This window comes from Papio anubis, chromosome 6 (assembly GCF_008728515.1).
Source record: "Papio anubis isolate 15944 chromosome 6, Panubis1.0, whole genome shotgun sequence".
Lineage (NCBI taxonomy): Eukaryota > Metazoa > Chordata > Mammalia > Primates > Cercopithecidae > Papio > Papio anubis.
Window position 1 is genome coordinate 157,293,743 of NC_044981.1, and position 20,246 is coordinate 157,313,988.

Consider the following 20,246-nt stretch of genomic DNA (forward strand, 5'->3'; position numbering starts at 1 on the left):
CACTTTGGGAGGCCGAGGTGGGCGGATCATGAGGTCAGGAGATCAAGACCATCCTGGCTAACACAGTGAAACCCCGTCTCTACCAAAAATACAAAAAATTAGCCAGGTGTAGTGGCGGGTGCCTGTAGTTCCAGCTACTCGGGAGGCTGAGGCAGGAGAATGGCCTGAACTCAGGAGGCAGAGCTTGCAGTGAGCCGAGATCGCACCAGTGCACTCCAGCCTGGGCCACAGAGTGAGATTCTGTCTCAAAAAAAAGTACCCCTTCCACGGAGAAGTAAGAAAGAAAATACAAACAGCAGGAAACAGGTAAGCATGTAATGCGCATTGTAAACCTCAGATGGCCATCCTAGGAATTAGTGAAAGGTAGTGCAGCTCTTTAGCCCCAGATGGCCTTTCTCATAAGTTTACTACTCACAGGTCACATTAGTGACATAGCTTACAGACTGCTTGTTGGGCTCCTTCCTCATTGCTCTGAGACTTTTGTTGGGAGTATGAGGCTTGGATCAGGGGAAAGGGAGTTGACATTAGTTCTTAAACAATTAGAATAACAAATCCATGGGTATTTCTGAAAAAAAAAAAAAAGGAAGCTACTTGGAATTGTCCCACATTTAACATTCTGCTGACCAATTTGTCCTAGTTACAGAAAGCCACCCTGGACTTCTCCTATGCATAACTTGGTTGCTTGTGGTTGGGTCTGCCATGTGGAGGGACCTTGAGCTGGGGGAAGGAGCTTGGCCTCCAAGTCCACTGAAGACCAGCATCCCAAGATTGCCTGGGGAGGTGGTACAGGGCAGTGATGAAGACCATGAGAGCCACACTGCCCATCATCACATTTGGGCCACTCCTAGGGAGAGCAAGAGGGAGGAAGGAGGGGTTAGGATGATAGGAAAGATTCTACTTGGCCAGTATTATTGTAATGTGGCATTGTGTTCTCTGGATTTACTGTGAGTTAATAGCTGACTTTTTCCTCGAGTGGGTGCTTTTGTCTGTTCTGCAGAAGCATCTTGGTGGCACCTCTACCTCAAAGTCCCTCCATGTGGTCAGTTCCAGTTCTCCACTTCTGGCCCCATCTGGTACATGCCACTGCCTCTCACTGCCCGGGCTCTCCATCCTTGACAGGCTGCCTTGAAGTTGAGCCCAGACTGACTTTCTTGCCTCAGACCCCACTACCGTGCCTGGGACTCGTGCACCTTTGACTCCCATGGAAGGGAAGTGCTGTAGCTTCCCAGGTGCAATTCTGGTGTCCTCACCCACACTGAGGATGTACAAGAATCAGGTTCTTAGAGACTGGAGAAAGAAGGAAGAATGGGAACAATAAAGGACGAGTTGATGGGTGCTGACCAGTTGATGGGTGCAGCACACCAACATGGCACAAGTATACATATGTAACAAACCTGCACGTTATGCACATGTACCCTAGAACTTAAAGTATAATAATAATTTAAAAAAAAAGAATGGGAACAAGATTTTTCCCAAAGGACTGTGAGGTCCCCCACCTTACCTTGATGTGAGACAAGTGAGGTTAACCCCAAGCCTGGTGAGAAGGGTTCCCACCAGACACTTGGAAATCCTGAGGACTGTTTCACACAGAAGGATGTGGTTTATTCAGACATGACTCACACTTGAGAAAGCTAGAACCTCTGGTGGTGAATGATTTTAATAACTATTTCCTTTCCACCAACATATACAGTACAAATAATAAATAAGTAAAAATAAACAGAAACGTTCAGTTTTATTTTGAATAGTAGGAGCAGGGTACCATTATTTCTGTAGTTACTCTTTTAGTACAATGATGCATGTCTACTGTATGTAAGGCATACTAGCAGAAATTGAGCTCAGCACTAGAGAAGACGATTGCATTCTACGCCTTGTTTCTTTTTTTAAAAAGTCTTCCACAGACAGATTCTCAGAACAGCCCATGGCAAATGTAAAGTTATTTGGAAAATCCAGGTTCCAGATTCACTAGAGCATAGAATCTCTGGTTGGTTGGGAAGGAATTTCCTCTTACAGTTGTTATTAATAATTTATGAATAATTATTAATAATATTAACATTTATATTTTTGAAGACCTTGAAGGGCTGGAGACAACAGAGAAGCATTTTTGAACACCCTCTGTAGCCCCTGCACTGTTGTAGGCATTGGTGGGTGATACCAAAGATGGGACACTGTCCCTACCTCCAGAGACCTTGTGGGCTGGCTGCAGAGAGAAGGCAGGGAAGAGGAAAAGAAGAATAAAGGCACATGTGTTTAAGTCACCCCCACGGCCATCAGTTAGTCATGGGAGGCTCCCCAGAGGAGCTGTCCTGAAGCTGGCTGAGAGAAGGCAACATTTCAACTTAGGACAGTAATCCTTGCTACATACAATCACATACACACACGCACACACATGCACACACAGAGACTCACATGGAAAAAGAAAACTTTCTGCCTTTCAGCAGTGATGACAATTATGGTTTTTAGTAAACTTTACATGGTTTAGATGGTGATGGTGATGATGATGATTATGGGAAGGATGACATCGTGTTCTAAACGTACTGCATGGAGTCAGAATAACAATGACAAATAACCATTTGTCCCAATCAAGGTCTTCTCAGAAAAGATCTCATTCTGATGCTAAACTATACCAATTTGTTTGATCACTTCTCCAACAAAGTAATTATAAAGTGCTTTTATTTTCTTGAAAAGACAGGGTCCTGTGTTGTCTACTACCACTTTTGAAACTTAGAGAAAATATTCCAAAAGATGCTTATGATTTTACTATTTAGTTTGGCCTTTGAGATGTCAAAAACTCAGGGCTTGGAATTTGTCTCGATTTACACCACAAAATGGCTACCTTGTCTCAAAGGGGATTTCTTTCCCACCTTGTGCCACAGCATCCTCTTCATTTGATTGTGGGAAGCCTCAAGTGGAGCCGAAGAAATGTCCGGGAAGGGTTGTAGGCGGGTGTGTGGCCCACGCACATTCCTGGCCCTGGCAAGTCAGTCTTAGAACAAGGTAAGAACAGGCCCAGAAACCATCTATACTGTCCTTCCACATAGGCCCCACAAAACCCTTCTACATTTACCCAGAACCCACACAGCTAAGGCATCAGTACCTGCCTCTAAGTTTTCTGCAGGGGGAAAAAAGCTACAAAAATTGAAATATATATCTATATTTATATATATTATATATATTATCTATAAATTAAATATAAAGATATATATTAAAATACATATATTTTTATAGGTTCTCTACTGTGAAAATGGCCAAAATTGCTGTCTTTTTCTTGATCTGGGCAGCTCCATCAAAATCTGTAGGCACAGTGATTTACACCAAGTTCCAATATTGCTGGAAAATATTGAAGATGCTTCGAGGATTTCTATGGATATCCACTGTCTCATTGTCAGATGAAAAGAGAGGGAAGTTTTTAGAAATGTGACACTTTCTGGGTTGGGAGAGCAAGGACAAAATTATCTACAGTCTATCACAGGCACAGATTTTTTTTCTTTGGACACTTTTGTGAATCATTGAATTCAATTCACAGGCTACTCATCCATTCACAAACATAAAAAAATTCTAGATCATGATCCCCATAAATTAAGAGTGATCAGTCCAATCCCAGGGAACTGGGACATTTTGGGTATTGTTTCAGTGGAACATGCCTTTCATAAGTTCTGTTTTTTTGGGTATCTCTTAGGAAGCATGCGTAGGAAACAGGCCCATCTGCCTGCCTGTTTTGCTTCCTCATCTCATTTCTACACCAGGACACCTGTGCTCAATTGCTGTTCTCCCATAAAGAGACTCCTTTCCATAAGTTTGTGAAATGCCATCGACAAACCTGATCGCATTGCATTTCACTCTGCTGTTGAGTTGATTTTTATCGTTTACTAACTCCCTGCTCTACAGAGCTTTCACATTCCACATAGCTCAGATTCATTCCTTCCTAAACTGTGTGGTGGTCTACATCCTCACTGACTTATCAACATGCTGTCATCATGCACTTCCTGTCTCTATTCCTCTTCATTACAATCTGGTTCCACGTGGCTCACACCAGTATTCTGAGCTATTACCTGCCCACACAGTCCTAGAAAGTAAGTGATTCAGGAAACATTCCTCAAAAGTAAAGTTCCTCAGGTTAGATCAGAAGACCCCCATGAGTCACTGTTGTTCAGAATCACATCTGGCTCCTTGAAGAGTGATTCATCAGACTTTGCATAGATCTTGTCGTAAAAATGAAAGAGACCTTGGGGGAAGGTCTTGGGCTGGTCGCTTCTGTTGGAGTCCTGGGCTGTGGGGTGGAAGTCACTACTGTAGAGCTTCATGCTGAGTCACTTAGCTTTGCTCTCCTGTAGACAGGCTGTGTCTGTACCTCCCCAAAGCATCAGAAAAAGTGGCATAGATGGGCCCTTTTGAAAAATCCCACTCCTGGAGCACTGGTCAAAGTTACTACCGTCCTGATGCTGGGCTTACAGTCCTTTCCTTTGGGAATATGAACATGGTCAAAATTAAGTGAACGTGTCAGAAAGACACGTTTTCTGTATGTTTTCTGTACAATGGAGCAGAACAAAGTATCAATTTGACTAAAATTTGAACTAAATCCTCTTTCTAGGTTTGGAATGCACTTCTGTGGAGGCACCTTGATATCCCCAGAGTGGGTGCTGACTGCTGCCCACTGCTTGGAGAAGTATGTTTAGGGGACAATTGACATGAGGTTTTGTCTTAAATACTTTTTCCTTCCCTCTTTTCCCTCCTTTCCTTTCTCTCTCTTCCTCCCTTCCTTTTCTGGCTGTGACACTAGGGACCAGGCCAGGGCAATCAGATAAGGGAGAAAGGAAGGGTTTCTAGAGAGAAACTGCAGAGGAAAGACACAGTACAGATGATTTTGTGGGCGTGAATAAACTGCAGAATAGAACTGTTCACTACCATAGGCATCAGTCTCCACCCAAACAGCCTGAGAACATTCCTTAACTGCCTGTTTCGAGCAAATAATGAATTTTGCTTCTTGCCACTCAGAAGTCACTAATTCTAAGTAGCCAAGGGTGTCAGGGAGACAGCATCAAGTTCACGGCACAGAGGTTACCTGAAGGGGCTGGACCGTATTTTGCTCTTGACATCCTCATCTTTTCTAGGTCCCCAAGGCCTTCATTCTACAAGGTCATCCTGGGTGCACACCAAGAAGTGCGTCTCGAACCACATGTTCAGGAAATAGAAGTATCTAAGATGTTCTCGGAGCCCGCAGGAGCAGATATTGCCTTGCTAAAGCTAAGCAGGTACTCGCTCACCTGTGGTCTTCACCCTATGCTGGTGAAGATAGTTGCTTTATGTCTGGGTTTTATGGGTCATGGTCACTGCATGGCAGTGGGGAGGGGCTGTCTATCACATGAAAGGCTCAAAGGCTTTGGGGACAGCATCAGTCTTCAACCCCGGCCCTGCCACATGCTAGCTGTGCTCTTGAGAAAGGCAGCAGGACTCAGTTTTCTCATGTGGAAAAAGTTGAAATATGAGGTACTCTGTTACCCCTAAAACTCACTTAATGTTCACCAGTTCATCCACATTCATGATGAGAGAACGATGCAGTTATTCCAGGATGACAATTCTCCTTTCATCATAATATGTTTAAGAGAATCAAATAAGACTGTACTTATTTCAAAGCACTTGAAAAACCACAACATCGAGCTGGGTGTCTGGTGTGGGTGCCTGTAATCCCAGTTACTTGGGAGGCTGAGGCAAGAGGATCACATGAGTCCCAGAGTTTGAGGCTACAGTGAGTTATGATCATGTCACTGCATTCCAGCCTGGGAGACAGAGTAAGACCCTGTACCAAAACAAAAACAAAAACAAAACAAAACAAACAAAAAACTTCACAATGTCAAAAAAATCACAAATACAATTTATAAGTGCAAATTACATTATTATTGTCTTCTTTGATTTGATTTTCTCTTTCCTGTTGAAATGTTGTTTCATTAAGCCTGACAAAGTGATACGTTTGCTTATGTCACTTATTAAGTTAGTGCTGTTTGGAGCCAGATACTAGCTGAGTCAGCTAAGAAACAGCTATTTGTAGGAGAAGCAGATTTGGGACAGGTGACAAGGCATGCAGGGTGCTCGCTGTGCTAGCAACTCTGGAAGACAGAGTGTTGGCATGGACAGGGATGAGCATGGCCTGGATGGGAAGGCACGGGGCAGGAGCCTGAGCTGCTCTCCTGGACCTGGCCACAATCGCGGGGCAACTTCTCTGGGTCTGTGAACTGAGGGGTGATGTCCTGGGATGCTCTGACACTCCAGAAGGAGAGAAGAGCCTTTCCAGCTCAGCCTTTATAAACAGTAGCTGATCTCCTTTGTGCTCTCCAGTGTCCTCCCCACCCAGCAAATGTGCAAGTAGAAGGTTCCTCATGGTCCTCAGAGAGCTGTGGTGTTCTGATGGTTTGAACAAGTAATTTGGAAATTTTGGGTTTTGGAGTTCTCTGATAGGCTGATACATTTCAAGTCTAGAGTTCCCACCCCACATCCCCACTCTCCAAGAGCCTAGGGCATTTAGTGTTCCACCAGGGAACCCGTAGAGTGAGGACGTCTGCACGACAGGCTGGGCCTTCTGATGATGCTCAAAAGCAGAAAGTGTGCCTGCTTCAAAGTTGGTGACAATGATGATTCTTGATCAGAATAGGGCATTTCTCATTTCCAATCCTTTATCCCCTTGAACTTACTAAAGTAGAATCAGGTCTAAAAACCAGAGCTCTAATGTTTGAAAGTCCCTGGGACTCTAAAGTATATGAATGTTCTTTGAACACAATACCATTTTGTTCAAGCAAGAGGCTTATTTCCAATCTTCTTTCATTTGGTATCAAGTATTTTACTGTATTCTTACAACTATGGTGTAGCAACTTTCACTGGGGAGGAAGTGGAGGATCCAAGGATGGAGCAAGTTGCTCTGGGCACACAATGCATTTGCAATTTTACAGCCTCTTGGTGGCATCTCAGACACTCCATGGATGGATCAATGCCCTACTTGGTTAATATGAAAGGACGCACTCGGCATGAGATTCCAGTTGTGCACAGAATATGCATGAGAAGTGCACCTTTGTCATCCCTACTTTCAAAGGTGAAGGCCACCAGCAGTATCTTGCATGCAACTGATGCCTTTCAAATGAAACCTTATGTCTGTGTAGTCCTTAGGCAAACATAGGCAAATGTGAGGGTGAAACGCTGTGTTCTACGTTGCTCTGTGTCAGTGAAGCAAGGCAGTGCCAGCTCAGAGGGCTCCGGGGCCTCAAGGCAGGGATGGCTGGTTGTGGATGTTGCAGCTGCCAGCAGAGCAGTCAAACATAACTGCTGATGCTTTTCTTTCAGTCCTGCCATCATCACTGACAAAGTAATCCCAGCTTGTCTGCCATCCCCAAATTATGTGGTCGCTGACCGGACCGAATGTTTCATCACTGGCTGGGGAGAAACCCAAGGTGAGATAAATTCCATTGCCCACATAATGAACAGGTTTTGACCTACAGTCCATGTGACAAAATGAGCATTTAGGAGCAAGCTGTGCAAATTCCTATCCACGAATGTGGTCCACCCACTCCTGATTTTGCCTGGGTACCTATGTCTTAATCAGTCTTCAAGGTACATAGTCAAGGGGAGGAAAATGGTGTCTTTGAGTCTCTCTCTCTTTTTGTTTTCAGAACATTTTTATTTTAATTAATTAATTTTTAACTTTTATTTTAGGTTCAGGGGTACATGTGCAAGTTTCTGGTATATGTAAACAGTGATTTGTCGTACAGATTATTTTGTCACCTAGATACTAACCCAACACTTAGTATTTCCTGCTCCTCTCCCTCCTCCCACTCTTCTCCCTCAAGTAGACCCCAGTATCTGTTGCTCTCTTCTTGGTGTCCATGAGTTCTCATCATTTAGCTCCCACTTGAAAGTGTGAACATGTGGTATTTGGCTTTCTGTTCCTGTGTTAATTTTCTAAGAATAATGGCCTGAGCTCCATTCATGTTCCTGTAAAAGACATTACCTCATTCTTTTTTATGGCTATACAGTATTCCGTGGTGTACATGTACCACATTTTCTTTATCCAATGTGTCACTGATGGGCATATAGGTGATTCCATGTCTTTGCTACTGTGAATAGTGCTGCAATGAACATTTATGTGCATGTGTCTTTAGGGTAGAATGATTTATATTCCTCTGGGTATATCACCAGTAATAGGATTGCTGGGTTGAATGTTAGTTCTGTTTTTAGCTCTTTGAGAATCACCATACTGCTTTCTACAGTTGTTGAACTAATTTACAGTCCCACCAACTATAAGTGTTCTCTTTTCTCTGCAACCTTGCCAGCATCTGTTATTTTCTGACTTTTTAGAAATAGCCATTCTGGCTGGTGTGAGATGATTTTTCATTGTGGTTTTGATTTGCATTTCTCTAACCATCAGTGATACTGAGCTTTTTTCACATGCTTGTTGGCCGCAGGCATGTCTTCTTTAGAAAAGTGTTTGTTAGTGTCCCTTGTCCACTTTTTAATGGTTTTTATTTCTTGTAAATTTGTTTTAAGTTCCTCATAGATGCTGGATATTAGACCTTTTTCAGGTGTATAGTTTGCAAATATTTTCTCCCATTCTCTAGGTTTTCCATTTACTCCCTCGATAGTTTCTTTTTCTGTCCAGAAGCTCTTAAGTTTAATTAGATCCCATTTGTCAATTTTTGCCTTTGCTGAGATTGCTTTTGGCGTCTTCATGAAATCTTTGCCCGTTCCTATGTCCAGGATGGTGTTGCCTAGGTTGTCTTCCAGGATTTTTATACTTTTGGATTTTACATTTAAGTCTTTAACCCATCTTTAGTTGATTTTTGTATATGGTGTAAGGAAAGGGGTCTAGTTTCCATCTTCTACCTACGGCTAGCCAGTTACCCCAGCACCATTTATTGAATAGGGAGTTATTTTCCCATTGCTTGTTTTGTCAGCTTTGTCAAAAATCAGATGTCTGTAGGTGTGTGGCCTTATTTCTGGGCTCTCTATTCTGTTCTATTGGTCTATGAGTCTTTTTTGTTTGTTTGTTTTTGTTGTTGTTTTTACCAGTACCATGCTGTTTTTGTTACTGTAGCCCTGAAGCATAGTTTGAAGAGAGGTAATGTGATGTCTCCAGCTTTGTTCTTTTTGTTTAGGATTGCCTTGGCTATTCTGGCTCCTTTTTGGTTCTATATAAATTTTCAAAATAGTTTTTCTTTTAATAGTGCTGTGAGGAATGTCACTGGCAGTGTGATAGGAATAGCAATGAATCTGTAAATTACTTTGGGCAGTATGGCCATTTTAATGATATTGATTCTTCCAATCCATGAGCATGGGATGTTTTTCCATTCATTTGTGTCATCTCTGATTTCTTTGAGCAGTGTTTTATAATTCTCATTGTAGATATCTTTACCTCTCTGGTTAGCCGTATTCTTACGTATTTTATTCTTTTTGTGACATTTGTGAATGGGACTGTGTTCCTGATTTGCCTCTGGGCTTGGCTTCTGTTGGTGTATAGGGATGCTAGTGATTTTTGTACATTGATTTCATATCCTGAAACTTTGCTGAAGTTGATTATCAGCTGAAGGAGCTTTTGGGCTGAGACTATGGGGTTTTCTAGATATAGAATCATGTCATCTGCAAACAGGGATAGTTTGATTTCCTCTTTTCCTATTTGGATGCCTTTTATTTCTTTCTCTTGCCCTCAACATTTGCTTATCTGAAAAGGATCTTATTTCTCTGTTGCTTAGGAAGCTTAGTTTGGCTGGATATGAAATTCTTGGTTGGATATTTTTTAAGAATATTGAATATAGGCCCTAATCTTTTCTAGCTTGTAGGGGTTCAGCTGAGAAGCATGCTGTTAGCTTGATAGGGTTCCCTTTGTAGATGACCTGTCCTTTCTCTCTAGCTGCCTTTAACATTCTGTCTTTCATTTTGACCTTGGAAAATCTGATGATTGTGTGTCTTGAGGATGATCTTCTTGTGTAGAATCTTGCAGGTGTTCTCTGTATTTTCTAAATTGACTATTGGCCTCTCTAGCAAGGTTGAAGAAGTTTTCATGGACAATATCCTGAAATGTTTTCTATATTGTTTACTTTCTCCCTGTCCCTTTTGGAAATGCCAGTGATTTGTAGATTTGACCTTTTTACATAATCCCATGTTTTTTAGAGGCTTTGTTCATTCCTTTTCATTCATTTTTCTTAAGTTTTGTCAACTGTCTTATTTCAGAAAGCCAGTCTTCCATTTCTGAGATTCTTTCCTCAGCTTGGTCTATTTTGCTATTAATACTTGGATTGCTTTGTGAAATTCTTATAATTTGTTTCTTAGCTCTCAGCTCTGTCAGATCCATTAGGTTCTTTTTTACACCAGTGATTTTGTCTTTCAGCTTCTATATCATTTTATTGTGATCCTTAATTTCCTTAGATTGGATTTTGTCATCCTTCTGGATCTTGATGATCTTCACTCCTATCCAAAATCTGAATTCCCGTTCTTTCATTTCAGCCAGCTCACCCTTGTTAAGAACCCCTGATAGAGAACTGGTGTGGTTGTTTGGAGGATATATGGCACTCCGGCCTTTATGTTCCTTTAACTGCAGTGTAGGTTGAATACAGCCAATAGACTTGTTCTTTGGATGTTTTTACAGGACCAAAGCCTTGTGCAGGGTCTTTATTTGTAGTTAATTTCTTGTCTTTGGTTTCATAGTGGGGTATGTTAGCAAGGTATTTTTGGTGTTGAAGCTTTGGGGTGTGATCCATTTTTTATTTGTATATTTCCCTTACACCTAAAGCAAGCAAAAAACCAGTAAAGGTCTCTGAGTCTCTTAACCCATAATTTCAGCATTCATATTGCTTCCCTAGGTAAGTGGGGTTTTCACTCAGCCGTCAAGTTAAGAGTGTTAGGTTATTTTTCATGTGAAATTAGCCAGACTGGGTTTCTAAACATGGTGCAAAACATTAACAACAAAAGTTACAATTAAACTACTCTTCTTCCAAAATACCCATATGTCTAATATGTATGGGATGGTGTTAAACAGGGGGCTTACAGCTCGGGGAGAGGTAGACAGGTCCCACGGCCCCAAGTCTAGGATGACATTTGGTATTGGTTGATGGGTGTGGGTGAGAACAAGAGAGGGAACATTTGTGCAGGATGTGGTATCAGCACCTGTAATACATTTTAGGGAGTCCTTCTTCTCTTTGCAGTATGCCCTGACAATAATTATATCCATCAGCCTAGCCCCCTCGGCCGTTGAAACACTAAGACTGTCTTAGGATCCCTGCTTCAGTTTCTCAGAGGTGTTGGTGAGGGCATTAGGAGTCTGAAGACCTGGAAATGCGTTCTGACTCTGCCACTAGCCAGACAGACCTGAACTAGGCATGTTACCTCTTTGTACCACTCGGCTCTAACCCCTCATTCAAAAACCCAGAATTTTCAACTGGTGTTTTTCACATCACTCTTTGCATAAGTTTTCATTTGAAGAAAGGTTGTTTTGGTTTTGGTTTTGGTTTTGGTTTAACCAAACGTTTAAAAATGAATGGTCTAGATGATTTCAAAGTTGGCTTTCCTTTTTCTGTGCTTTTCCTACTATTTAAAAACTTCACCTCCTTGATTTCTTGATCTCTCTTTCTGCACTGCTGGGTCTGGGAGCATTGAGGTCAAGTAAAAGGAACCTTGGCAAATGAGGAGCACCTATGGGTGTGCCAGGCTGCTCCCAGTGTTTTGCATTTTTAAAAATTTAAATGCTGCAAACCTCTATGAATTAGATATTATTGTTCCTAGTTTACAAATGAGGAACCTAAAGCTCAGAGAAGATGTGGGATGGTACAGACAAACCTGAATTGGAAACCTGGCTCCCACTTACTGGCTGTCAGGACTTAGAAAACTCATAAAGCATGGTGTCTTAAGCCTGTAATCCCAGCACTTTGGGAGGCCAAGGCGGAAAGATCATGAGGTCAGGAGCTCGAGACCAGCCTGACCAACATGGTGAAACCCCGCCTCTACTAAAAGTACAAAAATTGGCCGGGTGTGGTGGCGCACCCCTGTAATCCCAGCTACTCAGGAGGCTGAGGCATGAGAATTGCATGAGCCTGGGAGGTGGAGGCTGGCTGCAGTGAGCCGAGATCGCCACCTGACCCAGGCTGGGACAGAATGAGACTCCATCAGTAAAAAAAAAGAAAGAAAGGAAAGAAAAAGAAAGAAAGAAAGAAAGAAAGAAAAGAAAGAAAAGAAAGAAAGAAAGAAAGAAGAAAGAAAGAAAGAAAGAAAGAAAGAAAGAAAGAAAGAGAAAGAAAGAGAGAGAGAGAGAGGGCTGAAGGAAGGAAGGAAGGAAGGAAGGGCTGGGCTGGGAAGGAAGGTGTTGAAGCTGGCTGAAGGAAGAAGGAAGGAAGGAAGGAAAAGGAAGGAGAAAAAGAAAAGGAAGGGAGGGAGGGAGGGAGGGAGGGAGGGAAGGGAGAGGAGAGGAGAGGAGAGGAGAGGAGGAAGAGAAGAGAGAAAGAAAGAAAAGTCATGAGCTCTTGCTGATTGCTTCCTCAGCTGAAATGGGGGCTGCAGGGCTGTTGGGGGAGAAACAATAAGAAAGTGAATAAGGAATGAAAGGCAGAATGGACAGGAAATGGATACAGGGAAAGAAGTGGAGGAATGGATATGGAATGGACCCTGCAGGCTCACATCATGGCTCCAGGCCCTGTCCAGCCATGGAGTAGGCATTATTCTTGGGCACAAAGGTGATATTCTCGCTGCAGATGCTGTGGTGGCTCTGGCTCTGCCAGGAAAGAAATAAGGAAAGCCACTCTCCCCATTACACAAACAATAGTTTTCTAGCTCTGAGAGGTCGAACTTGTGTCACCAGCCAGGCCCTAAACCCATCACTGATTAACTCCAACTTACATCAGCTGTTCCATGCTGGAGGTGGACACAGGACCACACTCATACCAAGATGGGAGCAAAGGGTAGTTCCCTCAACAGGATTATAGGATAGAGTGTGATAGGCTGCTGGGCAGCCAAAAAGCAAACAGATCCTCTACAATGCCTCAACTGATGAAAGCACGAAACTAAAATCATAAAGATCTGTATGTGAGTTCTGGCTCTCCCATCTTCCTTGTGAGATTGAGCAGTTAGTTAATCTCTTTTAGCTTCAGTTTTCTCACCTGTACCAACATATAAGGTCATTGTGAGGATTAAGATTATGCCTTATCATCATCACCATCATCATCATCCATATTGCAACCACAACTACCATCATCGTCCCCTCAAACATCATCACCACCACCACCACCATCACAATTATCATTACCACCACCATCACCATTGTCACCCTCAACATCATCACCATCATCACTATCATCACCACCACCATCATCACTACCTCTACCATCACTGTCATCATTCCACCACCATCACCATTAACATCACCATCACCATCACCACCACCACCACCACCACCATCATTACTGCCATCAGCATCACCATCACCATCATTACCACCATCACCATCATTATTATCAACCATCATCACCACCATTCCACCACCATCACCACCATCATCACCACCACTGCCACCTCTATGATCATCACCACCCACCACCATCACCATCACCATCATTTCACCACCAGCACAATTATCATTACCACCACCATCACTACCACCCTCATCATAACCCTCATCATCACCACCATTCCACCACCACCACCACCATCACTATCATTATCAACAGACATCACATAACCAGTTTGTAGCTGGGTCTTGAGTGCAGAGCCCACTCACTGTTTCTTCAGTCCCACCACCAACCACCAGGATGAGTCACAAAACGTAACTCAGGCCTGTTCATCAATTTTCTCCATGTCAATAATGACAATGAATCAGTGGGTGTTCTCAGCTTCTCAGAGGGAGGTTAAAGTTCTCCTGCTCTTCCCTTCACGTTTCCAGATGTTCCCTGACTTGGATGTTCCAAACGCAGAGTTTGGAGGTGTTGAGGCCAAGGGGTTTTTCCAGGTCAGCCGTCATCTGCAATCATTGAGCTGATCCTGATGCTGGACTTTCCCTGTTGCCCTCTCCCCAAGGCCCCATCAGGGAGGGCTTCAATCCTCAGGTCACCTGTGGCCTTCCGGCCCTCAGAGGTGCCATCTCTACATCTACCACTCTACCACTGGAAGGCAGCACAACCACAGACTGCATCAATTTCCCTGCAACTCATGGTGGGGTTTCCCCCTTATCAGGGTGTTTGCCTTACTCAGAGAGCAGATCCCAGAGCAGTGACACCTAACTTAATTTTTAGCAAAATATTTTGAGAAGGGTGCTCCCTCACACATCTACACAGTCCAGGTGATGCACCCACTGCCCAGTGCTTGGTAGTCAAGAGGAGCTTCCTCCCTGCAGCTCTGCCCAGATAGGGCTGAGCTGGGCTCTGGAGCGAGGCGCTGGGACGAGCCTCTTCCATGCAGCTCATGTAAACTCCAGAATCAGTGTCAGTTTTCTGAACCCGAGACAATGATCTAAACGCAGTCAAAGGCTTTGGGGAAAGAAAGAGAGAGTGCCTCGGTTCTTGCCTGTGTCATGCTCGCAAAGCAAAGAGTTTTGCAAAATTTCAATGAAACGTGGGCTTGCAAAATTGGAAAATTGGATTATTTGTGAGAACACTGAGACATCCCTGGGCATGTCTATCTGGAAAAACGACATTTTCTCTGGCAATTTTGCAGACATTCTATTTCAATTTGGCAAAGAAAATAAAGCAGTTTTTCACAAAGGCAGAAATACAACTAGAATGTCCACTCTCCCTAATTGTTAAAGAAGTGTAAATTGGAAAATGAATTGGGACAATTTCAACCTATTTGATTAGCTAATATTTTAAAAACTGAACACTCATACAAGTGAGGTGAAGTGATTGCTTTCTAGTGACACGGTACACCGTCATACCCTTTTACAAATAATTTGGCAACGTCATTGAGAGACAGAAATACGTCTATGTAATTTATGGGAACTTAGGCTCAGAAAATATTAAGGAATAAGAATGAACTTTATGAACAAACATGTGGAAGGTTGGAAGCAAGAGTGGGGCCTTGGGGAGGAAGCATTAGGGCAGTGACTCCACAGACCCAGACTCAAGCTGAACTACACAACCTCCTTATGCCTCAGTTTCCTCAACTGTAGAACAGGAATGATAAAAGTGCCTGTTTCACAGGACTGTTGCGAGGATTAAGTGAGATACAACATATTATAAGCTTGTGCCTGGAAAGGTTAATTCTTGGTAAATGATGACTATTCTTTTTATTACAATAAAATATACAAAACATAAGGTTTACTATTTTAACCCTTTTGGAAGGTACCATTGAGTGGCATTTAGTACATTCACAATGGTGTGCAACCATCATCATATTCCCAGAACATTTTCCTCATCCCCAAAGGAAACCTCATGCTCATTAAGCAGTAGCTCCCCATTAACATATTAGTTATGAAGATTGTAGAACTATACGAAACTCATGATACAACGTTGAGTGAAAAAATCAATATGTAAAATTTTGTGTTATCATGTAATTAGTAAAACAGGCATATTAAAAGGTCTGAAAAAAGAATATATAAAATAGCAATTGCATTTTTTGGACTCTACATTTTAAACATTATTCTTTATAGTTGTAAAAGCAAAAAGTAGAGAAACAACAATCAACTCCAAACCACCACGACAAAGCCCAGATTGTTAAATCCAGGTCTCAGGAACAGAGAATCATATGTGATGTTTACACTCTGCAGGGTCAGAGACCTCAGCGGCATTGGTTGCTGCCTTGTGCTCTGCAGCCTCACAAACAGACAGGAGGTCCAGCGCCGCTGCTCTGTTCTTCTGGAATTTCCTCCTGAACATGTTTTGGGTGCAGTAACCATTTCTTTCATCTTTTTAAAAACAGGTACCTATGGGGCTGGCCTTCTCAAGGAAGCCCGGCTCCCCGTGATTGAGAATAAAGTGTGCAATCGCTATGAGTTTCTGAATGGAAGAGTCAAATCCACCGAGCTCTGTGCTGGGCATTTGGCCGGAGGCACTGACAGTTGCCAGGTAAGAAAAGATCAAGAGACCAAAGTTAGTCTTGTGCTCTCCCGTCTCGGTCTCAGCCCCTTAGACTTCATTCCCCAGGTGGCAAATTCAAGGATTTTCCACCGAAGACTCCTAAATGTTGCTCAGAAACTCCCTAGATCTGTCCCTGAATGCGTATTCAGATCATCTAAGGGGATGTCTTGGGGCTTGAGTTCCAGATCTGTAGCAAGGGAGTTTTAAGTGCCATAACTACCTCAGGTTACTCACCCTCCTGGGGTGTGCTGGTGGCCAGGGACTAAAGTGGTGACTCTTCTGGTAGGGAAGGAGGTAGAGGGTACAGGACAGAGACCAACTGCACACACTTTACAGTGATGCCCAGGCTAGGCCAGTCTAAAGGAAACACCAACATAGGAAGGGATGTGTGCAGGATTCACAAGGGGTTTCTTACCCCCAGGAGAAACTAAGTGGTGTGGTTTTGCTGAACAGATTTTGCTAAGTACTTAAGCACTGCAGATGCTTGAGTAATATGCTCACAGTCCTTTTCTGATTTCAATTACTGGGAAAATGTACATATGGATAATAGAAGGATGGCATCCCATAATAAAAGACTGGCAGCCTAACCCTCACATGGATTTTTCTCCCTCTGTATAGGGTGACAGTGGAGGGCCTCTGGTTTGCTTCGAGAAGGACAAATACATTTTACAAGGAGTTACTTCTTGGGGTCTTGGCTGTGCGCGTCCCAATAAGCCAGGTGTCTACGTTCGTGTTTCAAGGTTTGTCACTTGGATCGAGGGAGTGATGAGAAATAATTAATTGGACGGGATTACAGAGTGAAGCATTGACTCACCTAGAGGCTGGAACATGGGTAGGGATTTAGCATGCTGGAAATAACTGACAGTAAACAAACGAGGACATTGTCCCCAGCTACCAGGGAAGCCAAACCTCAGCATTTTTTGTATTACTTTCTGACTGCTGGATTCTGTAATAAGGTGACATAGCTATGACATTTGTTAAAAATAAACTCTGTACTTAACTTTGATTTGAGTTAATTTTGGTTTTGGTCTTCAACATTTTCATGCACTTTGTTCATCCCACCAATTTTAAATGGGCAGACGGGGGGATATAGCTGCTTTTGATAAGGAACAGCTGCACAAAGGACTGGGCAGGCTACAAGGTCACAGAGGGGAGAGCCAAGAAGTCCTAAGAAGTTGTCCATGCGTTTACCTCATCAGCTAACGAGGGCTTGACACACATTTTTACTCTCTTTATTTCTAACACTGAGATGAATGTTTTCAAAGCTGCAACATGTATGGGCAGTCATGCGAACTGGTTCTGTTATTGGGAATGAAATCTGTCACTGACTGCTTGACTTGAGCCCAGCCCAGGGGACATGGAGCAGAGTGCTGTATACCATGGAGTGAATCGGGCCATGGACGTGTAACACAAGACCAGCTGAGAGTCTGAATGCTATTCTGGGGCACATGTGAGTCTAGGACTGGTGCCAAGAGCACATAAATGAACAACAAGCAAATATTGAAGGTAGACTACTTACTTCCCATTGTTAATTGCCTGCCCGGTTTTGAAACAGTCTGTAGTACACACGGTCACAGGAGAATGACCTGTGGGAGAGACACATGTTTAGAAGGAAGAGAAGGGACAAATGCACATTTTTTACCATTTAAAATGTTGTTACCAAACAAAAATATCCACTCAAAATACAATTTAACAATGCAACAGTCATCTTATACCAGAGAAATGCAGAGAAAAGCAAAACTGCAAGTGACTGTGAATAAAGGGTGAAAGTCTCAAATCCTCAAAGAGCTGTGTTTATTTCCTTGACAAATAGATTATTTGTATTCAATTCCGATGTGCTTTAAGGATGAAGATGCTCATTTTACAATTAGCACACACTTCGTGTATATTGTCGCCTGTTCTCCTTACAGAAATGTTGTTCCCCATTGTGAAGGATTCCCTTTGGTACCAGTTTTGCCTGTCCACATAAAGTATTTCATTTTAAAATCTCAGCATAAAATACAGATTGCATCTGAAAACATATTGAATATAACATACAAGCAGAACACACAAGTTCCACATTTCAAAAGCCTCGATAACAAAAAAGAAAGATCAAATCCCTTATTCGTCTCTGTAAAGTCATTTATAAAGCTCCTGCTGATCCTGTGAAGCATGGATATAATTGACCTTTCTTTTAAATTAAAACGTAAGCTCCTCCCCAAGACAACTCAAAGTGTCAAGATTGAGTGGGAACTGTTCATGCTTTTAACTCTTGGCCACAGGCACCCACGGAACTGAACTTAACAAATATATGAAAAATATCCCTTCACTTTTAAAATCCTAAGACCCAGAAATCATAATCCATGGGATTTGTTGAGTAAAGAAGAGAATCTGTGGCTCTAGGTGTCCACTAAAGGAGAGCCAAAAATGTCCTGAATAATCTCAGGACCACAGCATTATTTTATGAATAACAGAACCAAGACCTCAGATTGTACAGCAGATTGGCCCTTATTGCTAGAATGGGGCCTAAACCATGCCTGGAACCCCAGATGCTACAGAGAAGGTAGAGGGGAGAGACTCCTGACCTGTTCATGCTGCAAAGGCATGCGGAAACCAAGGTGAGCAAAGGACACGAACGCTCACATTCTGTGGCCCAGGAACCTGTGATTCAGTCTCCTCATTAACAGGATTCCCAAATTTTCATCCTCCCTGCAATTTTTCGAATGTTCACTTATGGGCTTAGTCCCTTGACTGATAAGATTTGATGAACATTTCTGCACAAATTTCCGAAATCCTTGGTTTTCAAATCCTGCATTCTTGATGGAGCTGTTATGAGAATCAGGTGAGGGACTTCTCTCATCTCTCTTTAGCCTAATGAGTCAGAGACCACTGCTCCAGTGCAAGGAAACAGAGCCGTGCACCTGAGAGGCTCTTTTTTAAGCCAGCTACATATTATGTGTTCCCAGAAACTTCAACAGTACCACAAATAGTCCTAACTCATCCAACATTACATAAAAATACTCTGGATAGATTGAAGTCTTTATACAATATTACAACAGCATAGCATAATGTAGCTGAAACGCACACATGCATCTCTGCAAGGACAGCTTTGCAAGGAGGATCAGCTCCTGGATAGCTCCTTCCACCTTTGGCAGGGGCCTCAAAGGTGAGAGCTGGAAACTGGGGTTTTTTTATTCCTGCCACACTTAAAAGAATGTGGACTGAAAAAACAAAGGAGAAAGTCCTTATGAAAGATTATGCAAATAGTTAGAGGAAGGTCTTCTGTTATTATTTAATAGCATAGCTGGTTTTGATCAAATACACATACCTAACTTCTGATGAAAACCCAACTCAAAGGTAACAGAAATCACTTCAGGCTCCTTTTTTGACTTGCTTTCAGACCCTAAACAGAGGTTAGTTAGCATTACAGCATTTAAGCTCTTCATGAATTTCTCTACTGAATTAACATATGTTTGGAAATGAGCTGCTGATATGAACAAAACCCAGCAGAAATGATAGAATAATCCAATGCAGTTTTAGAAGGGAATACACTAACAGGTTTCAGTAATTTAGCATGAAGTTGTTTTTTTAGAGTAAATAATCATGGATCACAATCAACGTGCTTAATTTGTAGTACTGTAAACCATACTCCTAGATTTTTTTCAAGTGTGGGGACTAGGTATAATTAATCTATCCAACTTTTCATTATGAAAATTCATAAACAGAAAAAAAATGAGAATTTGTGTAATTTAAATTTTTGTTGGTATAATTCCCCATGTTTATATATTAGTTGGATATCAGTTTTCCTTGCTCCCCTTTGGGACAATCCTGCACCACCCCACCACACTTCACCAGCCACAGACAATCTCTCCCAGTTGTTTAACTTTAATGCGGCTGATGTGGTAGAAGAGTCCTGGTCTCAAAGGACTCCCTCTTCCTCCATTTCTTCCTGATCAGTTTGCAGATCTCACCCCTGATTGAATCAAGAATGAATGCACCATTCTCAGTGTGTACACAGGCAGCAGTCAGTGGAGTACAATCAAAGGGAAGAAAGATTTTCCTCAGGATTTTTGAAATATTAAAAAACATTAGAGTTCCGTATCCTTAATTTCCAATTCATTATCAAGATTGCCTTTTATTTTTTAAGTTAGCTGTTAAATCATTTTTAAAGATTACACAGAAAACACAAGACTATGTGTCATAATTTTAAAAAAAAAATCAAACAGTACGGAAGTCTCT

The 20,246-nt window shown here is 42.3% G+C and overlaps 1 protein-coding gene across 1 annotated transcript in view; it reads left to right on the forward strand.

The window, feature by feature from the left end:
• LOC101008370 (plasminogen) overlaps nt 1-17,034 on the forward strand; it is a 50,311-nt gene extending 33,277 nt beyond the window's left edge. Inside the window, exons 14-19 of the mRNA XM_009206355.3 lie at nt 2,874-2,994; nt 4,589-4,663; nt 5,109-5,249; nt 7,327-7,433; nt 15,871-16,016; nt 16,647-17,034. Of these exons, the coding sequence (XP_009204619.2) occupies nt 2,874-2,994; nt 4,589-4,663; nt 5,109-5,249; nt 7,327-7,433; nt 15,871-16,016; nt 16,647-16,808 (752 nt within the window). The 3' untranslated portion in view covers nt 16,809-17,034. The remainder of the gene's footprint in view (nt 1-2,873; nt 2,995-4,588; nt 4,664-5,108; nt 5,250-7,326; nt 7,434-15,870; nt 16,017-16,646) is intronic.
• Nucleotides 17,035-20,246: the final 3,212 nt, after the last annotated feature.